This window comes from Schistocerca cancellata, chromosome 5 (genome assembly GCF_023864275.1).
Source record: "Schistocerca cancellata isolate TAMUIC-IGC-003103 chromosome 5, iqSchCanc2.1, whole genome shotgun sequence".
Lineage (NCBI taxonomy): Eukaryota > Metazoa > Arthropoda > Insecta > Orthoptera > Acrididae > Schistocerca > Schistocerca cancellata.
Genome location: NC_064630.1, coordinates 646446590 through 646461772, shown reverse-complemented (window position 1 = coordinate 646461772; position 15183 = coordinate 646446590). Strand labels below are relative to the sequence as shown.

Here is a 15183-nt window from a genome sequence, read left to right as displayed (position 1 = left end):
GTAATACAATGTCATGCATGATATGCCAGTTTTTCATGCATCTCATTACTTGACGTCATATCTCCTGAATTATGTGTTATATGGTTCAAATGGCTCTGAGCACTATGGGACTTAACTTCTGAGGTCATCAGTCCCCTAGAACTTAGAACTACTTAAACCTAACTAACTTAAGGACATCACACACATCCATGCCCGAGGCAGGATTCGAACCTGCGACCGTGGCAGTTGCGCGGTTCCAGACTGTAGCGCCTTTAACCGCTTGGCCACTCTGGCCGGCTTATGTGTTATACAAGAACACATTTTTGTAGCTACATTTAGCGGAAAATGTAGATACTGTCTGCGAGAAGTGTTACGACTCGAGTTAACAGCAACGAATTAATCAATTTAAAAGTCTTGCATGATTCGCTAGTTTTCGGTGTTTATGACGTCATATCTCCTGAACTTAATGACGTACAATGATGCAATTTGTCTGGTACATTCAATGGCACATGTGTCATGCTTCATGTGGCAGTTAGGATAGTAGTAAGCGACAAACTTTTTTCCTTTAGTCATTTTATGGAGGTCGTCAGCGAGAAAGAGTTCAGTAAACGTTTTAAATTACGTGCAACGACGGTCCAAGCTGAAGATAACCGTTTGGTAAAACACCGTGTCGTGATGCGTGAAGAAGTCCGTAACTTCATTGATTGGTTTGGGGGAGGGGACCAGAGTTCAGTTTGTGTCGCCTGGCCACCAAGAGCTGTTGCATGACGATTTGATTCACGGATCCAGTTATATGGCTCCTTCCGTGTGTAGCGATTTTACGACTATGACGTGTGGGGCCTGAAGATGGCATCAATGTAATGCCGAAACTGGTAGCACATAGAAATTCATAAAATGAAATAAATTTCTACAATACATACGGCTGTTGGTAAATTATTGCATCAAGAAGTTCATGCCAGCCGTTGTCCCATGGCCCATAATGGATCAAAGAAGACAATCAACTTGGGCGCATGAAGCAGGCGCCTGCTGCGGGGGCCCATACGCAGTAACGTTCACTGAACGGTCGTTGATGAGACACTGTTGGTAGCCACCTTAATTCATCTAGGTGGTCTTTCCGCTTGTGCACATCTCCGCACTCAATGTTTCACTCCTCTCATTTATGGCCTGTGTTGCACCACAGTTGTCTCACCGGTTTCGGATAGCGCATTTTGCCATGCATAAACTTAACCACGACGGCACGCGAACAGCTTACAGATTTATCCCTTACGGAAATACTTCCAGGCTTGGTCCGAAAGCCAATGATCTTGTCCTTCTTTACGTCACATAAATCGCCCCATTTGCGCATTACGACAACGACTGCACTGTTTCCCGTGTCCCCGCTACAACCTTTCATATCAGCGCACACTCCGCTGCAGAGTGAAAATCTCATTCTGGAAACATCCCCCAGGCTGTGGCTAAGCCATGTCTCCGCTATATCCTTTCTTTCAGGAGTGCTAGTTCTGCAAGGTTCGCAGGAGAGCTTCTGTAAAGTTTGGAAGGTAGGAGACGAGATACTGGCAGAAGTAAAGCTGTGAGTACCGGGCGTGAGTCGTGCTTCGGTAGCTCAGATGGTAGAGCACTTGCTCGCGAAAGGCAAAGGTCCCGAGTTCGAGTCTCGGTCGGGCACACAGTTTTAAAAATAATGGTTCAAATGGCTCTGAGCACTATGGGACTTAACATCTATGGTCATCAGTCCCCTAGAACTTAGAACTACTTAAACCTAACTAACCTAAGGACAGCACACAACACCCAGCCATCACGAGGCAGAGAAAATCCCTGACCCCGCCGGGAATCGAACCCGGGAATCCGGGCGTGGGAAGCGAGAACGCTACCGCACGACCACGAGATGCGGGCGCACACAGTTTTAATCTGCCAGGAAGTTTCAACCTTTATATACTTTCCACTGCTGTGCTGGCACCTGCCGTCTGTGAGTGGTTATGCCACGTTCACGTCGAACATAGGTGGACATCACATAAATGTGATTGGACCGTGTATTACATTAAAACAGTAAACCTCTCCATGGTATAGAGCGCCTCTTTTTTACCATCTGCCAGTGAAGGTTGTTCAGCATCGCTCTGACGCTTACTAAACGGTCCCGTGACGAAATGTGCCACCCTTCATTGGACCTTCTCTGTATATGGTAAAAGTCGCAAACTGATGAGAAATACTTGACACACGTTTGATGAAGATGATGATGTTGATGATGATGATGATGACTGGTTTGGGGGGGCGCTCAACTGCGCGGTTATCAGCGCCCGTAAAAATTCCCAGCCTTTGCTCAGCCAAATCTCGCCACTTTCATGAATGAGGATGAAATGATGAGGACAACACAAACACCCAGTCAGGTCGAGGCAGGTGGAAATCCCTGGCCCCGCCGGGAATCGAACCCGGGACCCCTTGCTCGAGAAGCGAGAACGCGACCGCGAGACCACGAGATGCGGACGACACACGTTCGAACTTTAAGTAAATCACAAGTACGAAAATGTTTGGTTTTCATTTCGATTTAGATCTACAAAATGCTATATGTCCATGGGAATTGGCAACCATTGAGACTGCAAGTATTTGTAACGAAATAATACTGTCGGCGGTATGGGTTGGTGTGTGGCGTGTGTGGTGTGTTGCCGGAGGACGGAATGAAGCTGGGGAGCATGACAGGGGTGGGCTTGGAAGGGGGGGGGGGGAGGGTTCGTGGCTGTCAGCGACGGTTGCAGCGGGAGCGAGGGATGCAATCAGCAGTCCGCTGAGAGCCCACCGGCACTCGGCCGCTTAATCGCCCGGAAACTTGTCGGCTCGCTGGCGCCACCCCGCTCGCGAGCCGCGGGGAATGTGCGGAACTACTCTCGCCCTGCTCTCAGACTGCTCCTCGCCCTGCGCCTTGCTCGTGACTCGCCTGCGAACGCCAACTCCGGAGGCAAGCAAGCCGATTGGACCGCAGGTTGTCTGCCGAAATGCGATCACGTCATCGGCATAACAGCTGGTAGGCTCGATAGTGTCGGTTTCGGCAGTACCTGTGAAACAATGGAGCCACGCTCAGTGCGTCAGTAAAGTTGATTATTTGCCCGAAGATGTGGCGGCAGAATTGAGATCGCCAACTACTAGTGCTTCGCAACGATTATGCCAAGCAGCAGTCGTTGTGGGAGAACTGGGCAACTCCAGGAAGAGCTCCCGTCAACCTGCCATAGATATAGACGCTTTGGTTGTCATCATCATGAACATTTTCAGGCTTGACAAGGCATTACTTGGTGACCATCTGATGCTTTCAACAGTTCTAGATTATGACCGATAGCGTTTTAACGATAAAACTCTTTTTGTGGTTGTGCTAAAGGAAATATCGAATGTCCATTAAAATTTGCATAGCACAACTTTGAAATATACGAAGATCTTGATCGTACAATTCTTTATTAAGCGTTATGCGCCTCTAAATTTCATTATCAGACTGACTATTTAAATTAAACTTTAGTAAAAAGCTCACGAAAGTTAGCATATAGAATCAGCATAATACAGATGTCATCTCATACAGACATATTTGGAAGTGCCGTTGTTTATTGGAACAGAACCTATGACAGTAGACAATGCCACTGTCAAATATGGCTATATAAGAAGAAATGTGTACACTACTGGCCATTAAAATTGCTACACCAAGAAGAAATGCAAATGATAAACGGTTATTCATTGGACAAATATCTTATACTAGAAATGACATGTGATTACATTTTCACGCAATTTGGGTGCATAGATCCTGAGAAATCAGTACCCAGAACAACCACCTCTGGCCGTAATAACGGCCTTGATACTCCTGGGCATTGAGTCAAACAGAGCTTGGATGACGTTTACAGATACAGCTGACCATGCAGCTTCAACACAATACCACAGTTCATCAAGAGTAGTGACTGGCGTATTGTGACGAGCCAGTTGCTCTGCCACCATTACCAGACGTTTTTAATTGGTGAGAGATCTGGAGAATGTGCTGGCCAGGGCAGCAGTCGAACATATTCTGTATCCAGCAAAGAACGTACAGGACCTGCAGCATGCGGTCGTGCATTATCCTGCTGAAATGTAGGGTTCCGCAGGGATCGAATAAAGGGTAGAGCCACGGGTCGTAACACATCTGAAATGTAACGTCCACTGTTCAAAGTGCCGTCAATGCGAACAAGAGGTGACCGAGACGTGTAACCAGTGGCACATCATACCATCACGGCGGGTGATACGCCAGTATGGCGATGACGAATACACGCTTCCAGTGTGCGTTCACCGCGATGTCGCCAAACACGGATGCGACCCTCATGATGCTATAAACAGAACCTCGATTCATCCGAAAAAATAACGTTTTGCCATTCGTGCACCCAGATTCGTCGTTGAGTACACCATCGCAGGCGCTCCTGTCTGTGATGCAGCGTCAAGGGTAACCGCAGCCATGGTGTCCGAGCTGATAGTCCATGCTGCTGCAAACGTCGTCGAACTGTTCGTGCAGATGGTTGTTGTTTTACAAATGTCCCCATCTGTTGACTCAGGGATCGAGACGTGGCTGCACGATCCGTTACACCCATGCCCTTCTGAACCCACCGATTCCATATTCTGTTAACAGTCATTGGATCTCGTCCAACGCGAGCAGCAATGTCGCGATACGATAAACCACAATCGCGATAGGCTCCAATCCGACCTTTATCAAAGTTTGAAATGTGATGGTACACAATTCTCCTCCTTACACGAGGCATCACAACAACGTTTCACTAGGGAACGCCGGTGAATTGCTGTTTTTGTATGAGAAATCGGTTGGAAACTTTCCTCATGTCAGCACGTTGTAGGTGTCGCCACCGGCGCCAATCTTGTGTGAATGCTCTGAAAAGCTAATCATTTGTATATCACAGCATCTTCTTCCTGTCGGATAAATTTAGCGTCTGTAGCACGTCATCTTTGTGGTGTAGCAATTTTAATGGGCAGTAGTGTATTATGATGAGTCTATGTGCTCACTTTCATCACCTTTTTACGAAAGTTTTATATAAATGTGTAGTCTGATGATGAAATTTTGTTCTTTCTGAGTTAGGAGACCTTGAATGGTTCAAATGGTTCAAATGGCTCTGAGCACTATGGGACTCAACTTCTTAGGTCATTAGTCCCCTAGAACTTAGAACTAGTTAAACCAAACTAACCTAAGGACATCACAAACATCCATGCCCGAGGCAGGATTCGAACCTGCGACCGTAGCGGTCTTGCGGTTCCAGACTGCAGCGCCCTTAACCGCACGGCCACTTCGGCCGGCAGACCTTGAATGATAAAGGCAGGATGAAATTGGAAATTGCAGTCACCGCATACATGAGGAATACACAGAGTTGAAATTCTGATTACTATTTACGCATGGATGCGTCATTGTCAGCAAGATAAAGTGTCATTTTTTTTTCCAACAATTTTTTCAGTCGAGGTACGAGCCGGCTGCCGCACAAACACATGTCTTCTGCGGAGGGCTGAGAAGTGGAGGAAATTTAATAAGGCGATGGAAATTTCGTAGGTCGGCGGGCAGCGTAGCAAATCGTGAAAAATTGCGTCGCGTGTGTCGGCGCAGTCTGTTTCCCGCTAATCGGCTGTCCAGATGGGCAGCACGAGATACTGACCCAGAGAGCGGGCGCAGCCAAGTGACGCGGGCAGCGGCCGGCCGGCGCGGCGGGGGGCACGTGGGGCACCACCGTCTCTACTCGGCAACCAACGAGCGGGGACATCTCGCGGTTTTACGACGGATGCGTGTTCAGTTCGGTACCTCCTAGCAGAGGCGTATACACACTATGCTAACGAAGGCCAACGAACGACAGCCAGTGGATTCGATCGAACGTTGCTCGCCAATACATTCGCGTTCGGCCTCTCATCCTCACCAAACTGAGGATGCGGGTCAACGGATTCGGCCGTGTAGGATCGCAGCTGGCTCTGATAACCTGTCGCGGTTGCTCCCATTTTGTTACTATCATAAAATATCGCTTTAATTACAATTCGAAGGTAGACGACGATTTATCAGTCCACGTACGTGCACCAATTATTTTACTGCAAGAAGCTGATCGTCAGAAACGAAGAAATGACACCGGTGGACGATCTCTCTTTTAAAAGGTAGGGAGCACTGTGATAGGACAAAATTAATGTCTGACCTTACAGCTGATTTGGAATACGGGGCATTTCATATTTTATCCGAATGAAAGCTACAGAGTTGTTGTTGTTGTTGTGGTCTTCAGTCCTGAGACTGGTTTGATGCAGCTCTCCATGCTGCTCTATCCTGTGCAAGCTTCTTCATCTCCCAGTACCTACTGCAACCTACATCCTTCTGAATCTGCTTAGTGTATTCATCTCATGGTCTCCCTCTACGATTTTTACCCTCCACGTTGCCCTCCAATGCTAAATTTGTGATCCCTTGATGCCTCAGAGCATGACCTACCAACTGATCCCTTCTTCTAGTCAAGTTGAGCCACAAACTCCTCTTCTCCACAATCCTATTCAATACCTCCTCATTAGTTATGTGATCTACCCATCTAATCTTCAGCATTCTTCTGTAGCACCACGTTTCGAAAGCTTCTATTCTCTTCTTGTCCAAACTATTTATCGTCCATGTTTCACTTCCATACATGGCTACACTCCATATAAATACTTTCAGAACGACTTCCTGACACTTAAATCTATACTTCATGTTAACAAATCTCTCTTCTTCAGAAACGCTTTTCTTGCCATTGCCGGTCTACATTTTATATCCTCTCTACTTCGACCATCATCAGTTATTTTGCTCCCCAAATAGCAAAACTCCTTTACTACTTTAAGTGTCTCATTTCCTAATCTAATTCCCTCAGCATCACTCGAGTTAACTCGACTACATTCCATTATCCTCGTTTTGCTTTTGTTGATGTTCATCTCATATCCTTTTAAGACACTGTCCATTCCGTTCAACTGCTCTTCCAAGTCCTTTGCTGTCTCTGACAGAATTACAATGTCATCGGCGAACCTCAAAGTTTTAATTTTTCTCCATGGATTTTAATACCTACTACGAATTTTTCTTTTGTTTTCTTTCCTGCTTGCTCAATATACAGAATGAATAACATCGGGGAGAGGCTACAACCCTGTCTCACTCCCTTCCCAACCACTGCTTCCCTTTCATGCTCCTCGACTCTTATAACTGCCATCTGGTTTCTGTACAAATTGTAAATAGCCTTTCGCTCCCTGTATTTTATCCCTGCCACATTTAGAATTTGAAAGAGAGTATTCCAGTCAACATTGTCAAAAGCTTTCTCTAAGTCTACAAATGCTAGAAATGTAGGTTTGCCTTTCCTTAATCTTTCTTCTAAGACCGGGTAGCGTCGTAATTTCTCCACAATATTTCGGCAGAGGTACAAGCTGCCATCTTCAGGTGGTTCCTGACGAATGCTGTGCTGTTCCTCTCGGCGCCCTATATATACTAGCCGTTACCCCCTCCACCGTTCCTCTCCTGGTGTCTTCGGTGCGGCCGGCGCGGTGGCTACTGGAGGTGGTGGGGGAAGCAGCGCCTGGGTCTGAACTGGTGTCTGCAGTCTCCCTGCTGCCGCCGTCGAGGGCGGTCTTCGATCTCTGGGACTGCATCTTTCTCTCCACGCCGAGTGCAGGGTTCCAAGCCTGACTAAGTTGAAGGCCGCTGTCTTTATTAATTAGATCACCCTGTAGTCCGATTTCGATGGCCTCTTTAGTAACGCAGTCCCAGAAGAAGGAGGATTGACAGAGTATTTTTGTTTTTTCATAGTCCACAGTATGGCCAGACTTTATACAATGGTCAGCCACGGCTGATTTAGTCGCATATCATTTATTGTACTGCAAGAAGCTGATCGTCAGAAACGAAGAAATGACACTGGTGGACGATCTCTCTTTTAAAAGATAGGGAGAAGTGTGTTGGGACAAAGTTAATGTCTGATCTTACAGCTGACTTGGAACACGGGGCATTTCATATTTTATCCGAATGAAAGCTACAGACTCCGAAATTTTATTTAATTATATACGCCCTGGAATTTCCAAAGAGACATCTTTTCAGGATAAATGTAACTTCAGTAGAAAGGATAAAGACTACACTGCGATATTTAGCTACTGGGCGAAGAGACGTCAATAAAGAATCGATTTTCTTTGTCACAGTGCTCACATTACTTTCTAACAGCTAGCCTACTTCGCTCCAAGATAGTCTTTTCAGTTTGTTGCTATAATTGCACTTCGCAGGGTCCCATAAACATTTCCGTTCATGATGAAACTCTATCAGCTTTAATGCTGTCTCCGTATTCCGCTCCACAGTCCAGTATTTTTAAACTCATTAACAGACACCCGTTCAACACACAGCAAATTGCTACAAACCAACGAAGATTCGACCCGGCCTTCACAATGAGGTGCGTCCCAAGACAAACCCACTGCCAACGCACTGACTTTAACCGTCGGCAGACCGACCCATAACCAACGCCAACCGCTTGGATGGCTCCGATTTGATGCATGTACATACTAAGCCAGGGCTTAACAACTGGCCGGTTTCGAGCGCGAGTACTCGCGTCTGCTCAGGCACGTGCTCGCGAGCAGGTGCAAGGTCGCGGAGTAGTGAGGGAGGGGAAATGCGCGCGCACGTTTGAATGTGATCTCGCGTTCTTAGCAGATTTAACTAGCCATCTGAATGCTTTGAACATTTTACTACCAGGTAAAGATCCGCTAATTACTCATTTCATAGAACGAATACGAGCTTTTAAAATGAAATTGGCACTTTGGGCGAGTCAGCTGGAAACAGGAAACCTAGCTCATTTTCCTAAATTATCATCCATGCAAGATGTTCACAAAGACTGTGAACGTTATTCACATAGTTTATTTGATCAGCGCTTTCAAGATATGACAGCACTAGACAGTGATTTTGATCTGTTCTCTCCATATTCAGCGAATATTTAAGAGATTCGTCCTGAGCTGCAGCAAGAAATTATTGACCTGCAGTGTGACAGAGAATACAGAGACAAATTTCAGAACAAGAAAAACATTTTGGAATTCTACAGACACTTCCCTCAGGATAGATTTCCTCGTTTGCACAAACTGGCGGCTACAATAATATCAATGTTCGGTTCCACGTATGTTTGTGAACAACTGTTCTCTGCAATGAAATGTAACAAGACGCGCCTGAGAAACGCACGCTGCGCCTAGAATGCACAAGAACAATTACTCCGAACATAGACGCAATTGTAAAGGGCAAAAAGTACAAGATAACCGAGAATCCCACACTTCAGTGATACCTTTTATTGTGTAACAGTTCACAAATTAATGCGAATGTAGAGGCATACACTAAGCTAATAAAATTATGTGGCATGTCTATATTCTCCTTTATTTGTTTCATTTGTCGCAGTAATAATTCGTGAGTGATATCCCTGCGAGCATGGGTGTGTGTGGTGTCCTTAGGTTAGTTAGGTTTAAGTAGTTCTAAGTTCTAGGGGACTTCTGACCTAAGATGTTGAGTCCCATAGTGCTCAGAGCCATTTTTTTGATATCTCTGCAGGTGGCCGCGGATTTACATTGACTGGCGGCAGCTGTTGTGTGCCCCACGTGACTTTCCCCACTCTCTGCTCTGGTCCGGTAGTGGGGGTAGCGTCATCGCGCTGCTCCGTGCTCGCGCCTTGCTGCTCACAGCTTGCTCCGCGAGCACGTATGTTGTGAAGCCCTGTACTAAGCAAATCTCGGCCAATGAAGCGGTTTTGTGTGTGTGTGTGTGTGTGTGTGTGTGTGTGTGTGTGTGTGTATGTGTGTGTGAAATCTTATGGGACTTAACTGCTAAGGTCATCTGTCCCTAAGCTTACACACTACTTAACCTAAATTATCCTAAGGACAAACACACACACACCCATGCCCGAGGGAGGACTCGAACCTCCGCAGGGGCCAGCCAAGTGAAGCGGGTGCTTGGCATTGCGGTGTACTGCGTATCATTATAAAGTGTATATCCAGTGTCGCATCAAATACTGTACGTGGTATGCGTAGAAGACACAGTGAAGAGGCGCTGCTGAGTCACAATCGAGAACAAGACGCACAACTATAAAAGTATTGTAAGTGTTTATGAACGAAAAAAAGTTCTTTTATGACAAGTAACTCAGCTCACTGCATCCAGGTAAGTAATCCCGAGAGATTATTAAGAAAATTATCATCGCCTGCAGAAGATACAGCGTCGGTTAAAAATTAATGTACAGATGAACCGCCGTGGATCGCATATTATTTCATTTACTACTAATTTCATTCATCAGACTCAAGCATCTTTAGATTGCTGTTTGTTAATATGAACGTATTGCCATCAGGGCAATGGATAAACCAAATAATACTGCCACCTATGGTGATTTATCTCTACATTAAGAAATACATGGTGTGGCAAACTGCGAATCGAAGCTCAAACTCGTGCGCGCCGATAATTTCTCTCGTTTTTCCCCCCTCGAGAATATTTGTTTAATACGTTCTGAGCAGCAAGGCAATGTTTCTACTTGAAACTGATTATACCGGAACTTGTGGAAAATCGTCAATTTTAAATTAAAGTGCGTGTCATTTACGACGGCGGCCGAGTTTAGGTTCGTTCTGCGCATCTGACGTCACAAAACACAGTCAGCCAATTAACAGAGAACGACGTCGCCAGAGCTCGACTGCAGTGCAGAGCATGGACGAGTGTCTTCAGTTTTAGAAACGTTCAGTCATAAATAAAGTAATTGAACAAAAGCAATGTCTTGATAGCAGACTTTCGTTTATAGAAAGTTTGGAAAAAGATTCTTTATACCAATTTGCTTCTTATTCTATTAATTAATTAAACCAAACAAGCAATAAGCCTCCTAATTCAGGCGATAGCAAGGAAAGGTGTTTTTATCATTCTCACTAACAGCATTTTCGCAATAAAGAACAGCGGTAATTCTTTATTTCCTATTGTACTTCGATGAAGTATGAATAATTCATAGTCATACCAACAGTGTTTGTCGGTATTTTGCGTCATATTTTGAAGTCCTCCGGGATATCTCTTCAATGACGAGCTTGCGTTAGCGTAATGGTTAAAGTAGCCGGCACGGTAACTCAGTGTGTTCGGTCAGAGGGTCAGCTGCCCTCTGTAACAAAAAAATTGAGTTAATGGATCAACCACGAACTGAATCGGGTGTCGTTTGACGTCCACCCCGAGCAGATACAACGAACGAAAACTAACAAAATGAGATTAAAAAAAAAGAAATAAAAATAAAAAATGTGTTTGGCTGCTACACAGAAGGTTCTGAGTTCAAACCTTGTTCGGTGCTTAATATTTTCTTTATTTAAAAACAATATCGAAGTGTCTTACTTCATGAATTTTATTCGTTTGAATGTAATTTGTTGAAATTTCTAGTGGCAACTAAAATCGACCATGCGGAAAGTATACGCTATGGACTTTTACCTGTGCAAACTCTTCAAAATTTCGTGCAATGGTTTACTACATCTAATGCTGCACAATAACTGCGTTGAACATCGAAACAAAGTTAAGTCATTTATGGGGAGAAGGTATCAATGAATAAGGTGTGTGAAAATCAAATATTTGGGCCAAATAGTTTTTGTGAAATCGAATGATAAAGTGTATCAAAGCAGTCGAAACACCATGTGTCTGCACAGGCGAGCAGTCCGGTGATGACAAAATCGCGCATAGCGCGGAATGCGGGGAACACATCTCTGTAACAGCGAAAGGGTTAATGCGTTCGTGGTGCCTTTGCTTCATAAACTGCGCGCTCCCCCCTAAACGTAAGTTTGCGAACTATACTATACTAGGGCGCTGCTTCTCTTGGCGGGTGCAACTGGCAACGCAGGAATGTCCCGCGTCTGGGCGGGCATGCGAAAACCGCCAAGATAAAAGAATTGAACTATAGTTTGACATATAACCGCAACACATGTGCAGAAAATTCCCTTTCACAAAGAGAGTAGAGCTAGTGCTGAACAATAAGTTGCACTTGGTTGTATGGTAAGAAGCTGCAGAGTACTTTACTTACAGCCGCTCGAGCGCCATCAGGTCCTGGAAGGCGCCGCGCTCCACAGTGTGGATCTGGTTGTCCTGCAGCTGCCTGCAACACCACAAAGAAACGCACATGTCACACGCGTTTACTTCTAGCCCTTCATAATACACATCAACTCAGTAACGTAATTAACTCAACTGAGATACATTCAGAAGTTGTTAAGTATGCTTGTTGACTGATTACACACCTTCCGTCCAATAAGTTCCGGTACTCACTTTTTTTTATTGCTGGCAAATAAGCGACGTTAGCGCAGTAACTACGGTGGCAGCTAGAGCTAACAACTGTAAACAATAGATGTGCAATCGAATAGTCAGTTGTGAGCAGGAAGTTTTAAGCAGCGGATGTGTGGCTGTAGTGTGTCAACATTGTTCTGTGACAAATCGCAATGGAGCAACATCTCTAGGACAAATGTTGAAGAAGAAACAAGTGTGTCTATAGTTTTTACCGCTCACCTTGTCTAGCGAACCAAAACAATGACTCCAGGACGCATGCTGCGATTTGATTAAAATGCAAAACACGGGCAATTCTTTTCTGGAAGAAATGGTTCAAATGGCACTGAGCACTATGGGACTTAACATCCGAGGTCATCAGACCCCTAGAACTAAGCCGACCTTGGTGATCACGCGGTTCTAGGCGCTGCGGTCCGGAACCGCGCGACTGCTACGGTCGCAGGTTCGAAACCTGCCTCGGGCATGGATGTGTGTGATGTCCTTAGGTTAGTTAGGTTTAAGTAGTTCTACGTTCTAGTGCTCAGAGCTATTTGAACCCTGGAACTTAGAACTACTTAAACCTAACTAACCTAAGGACATAACACACATCCATGCCCGAGGCAGGATTCGAACCTGCGACCGTAGCAGTCCCGCGGTTCCGGACTGAGCGCCTGAACCGCTAGACCACCGCGGCCGGCTAGGGGACTGATGACCATAGATGTTAAGTCCCATAGTGCTCAGAGCCATTTGAACCATTTTTCACTAATTGACTTCTTGAAATGTTGCTTTCGTAACAAGATGTGTAACATATAATTTCCCGGGCGAAAATGTGTGCTAACCTTTTTGGATACTGCAGTCAATTTGGCCACTTTCCGGCTGCAGGAGGAAAGGGTTTTTGTTCGGCCTGAAAATGATTGCTCGGTAATTCTCTAATCCTTCCACATGGGCGTTGGTCGGAGCCGACTAGGTTGACTTGAAGGGCGATTAAATAAATTTTCCACGAGAGAGTGTATTTTCTCACACCTGTTCCAGAAAAAAAATTATAAAAGCGCGGCAAGGAAGCAGCAACCTACAGAATCTTTCTTACTGGGAGCAGGAAATGGTCACTGGAAATGCCTACATTCCACTCCCGATTCTTCTTTGGTTAAGGCCTATCCGTTAAATAAACCAGTGGAGCCAGTCCTCGTGGTGTAGAGCTGGTGTTTTCGCATTTCGGATGTCGGAAGAGGGTGGTTCTTCGATGCTAACCAAGTTATTTCATGCAGTAAGTAAAACTGAGAGATACCTATAATGCACAGCCGTGTGCAGGTGTGGATTTCGGGCTGAATTTTCCGGTGTTCCGGGAGAGTCTTGCTTTTAAGTGATGGTGCTGGTGCCTGGTTGGAAGAGACATCCTTTACATGATGTCGCGGAGACGGTTGCGTTTAGTAAGGGAGACGGACTTAGCGCGGTTAAGTAGAAGCCAGCAAATTACACTTGGGTCCGTGGGAATCTGGTTTTTTGTGTCTCTCTTCCTACACTAACTTTGAACTGTATTCTCGTTGTTTTATTGCGGTGAGTACTGGCGAGACTTGTTAGTATCCAATCGGAGGTAGTTTGCTGAACTCAGTTACTGGCAGAAAATGTGTGGGTCGCTCCTTTAATGTTGCCAATCCTTACTTAGCAACAACAAAATGCAATTACAAATCGGAACAAAAACGCAGCCTCAGTATATTTCACAAAACAACTCTCCTGATATCCTACTTCTTCAGGTGGTCCACGGAAAGGTCTCGGAATCTTCCCTGAAAGTAATTAGACAGCTACAGGGCTTTTAATTATTGACTTTGAGAGCAAAGTTGGCGACCGACAAACTTGTAGAGGAGATAGTGTGAAGCAGACAAGGAAAAAATTGTAGACAATATAGGATCTATCATGTATATCTTAAATATTAGCACTTTTTTATCTTCGTTACTGTGAAACACATCTCTACTACTGACAGCTCTTTGCTTTTCATAATTTCAGGAGAGGTAGTATTGACCAAAACAAGAAAAAAAGGGTCCAGTAAACATGGTCTCTAAAGCGAATACTTTAAGAGCTATTAGCAGTTGGTCATCTTTGCTATTGTGAAACACGTCTCCTCTTCTTCATAGCTCTTAAGGTACTCAATTTAGGATTCAGGTTTACTGAACATTCATTCGTGTTTTGATCCGCTTTACCTCCAACCAAAATATAGAAAGAAAAAGCTAGCAGCAGAAGAAATGTGTTTCACACTATCGCAGATGGACTAGTGCTAATAGCTCTTAAGGTTATTCAGATACCACATTTACTAGCTTTCTTGTCCCTTGTCTTAGTCTAAAGTATCATCTATGAAAGTTTGTCACTCGAGTTCTGGCTCACTCTCAATATTACTAAACCATATCACGGAACCTAATACCAATTCCAGGTTGTCTGTCTAACGGCTTCCGGGGGCAACAAATATTTGAATTTCAATATTTCGCGTAGTTTTTGACCACATTCAGAATTTTGTCACTACCTATTCATTAAGGGATATAATCTTACGTTAAATGTTTAAAGCAATAAGACACTTAGAAACTGTGTGTATGTCTTGAGGCACCGTCACTTATTACTCGCAAACACCCGAACTTTATTCTACCAGTATTTGAGAATGACAGCACTGAGTGACTGTCAATAAACTTTGCACATATTTTAAACCTTTACGAAACTCTTTCTCGCTCAGACGCTCAAAACCAGATATCTCACACATTGACTCATTTTTAAAGTAATCAGACACTTGAAGATGGGAATTAGATTCTTTAAAAGACTCGCGATTTTAATGGTTTAAACTGAATGGGTAGTGTGGCAGCACAGAAAAGTAATCCGAATTCGCCAGTAAACACTTGTTATTAAATAAGTGGAGGAGTATATCGTGTAACTTGTTCCGCTCACTTTTCGAAAAGAATGCTTGGATTTAGGCT

The 15183-nt window shown here is 44.7% G+C and overlaps 1 protein-coding gene across 3 annotated transcripts in view; it reads right to left on the bottom strand.

The window, feature by feature from the left end:
• LOC126187475 (protein slit) overlaps positions 1–15183 on the bottom strand; it is a 793364-nt gene that overhangs the window by 737017 nt on the left and 41164 nt on the right. For all 3 annotated transcript variants that reach the window (XM_049928576.1, XM_049928578.1, XM_049928577.1), the window contains exon 2: positions 11997–12068. In XM_049928576.1, coding sequence (XP_049784533.1) covers positions 11997–12068 — 72 coding nt within the window. The remainder of the gene's footprint in view (positions 1–11996; positions 12069–15183) is intronic.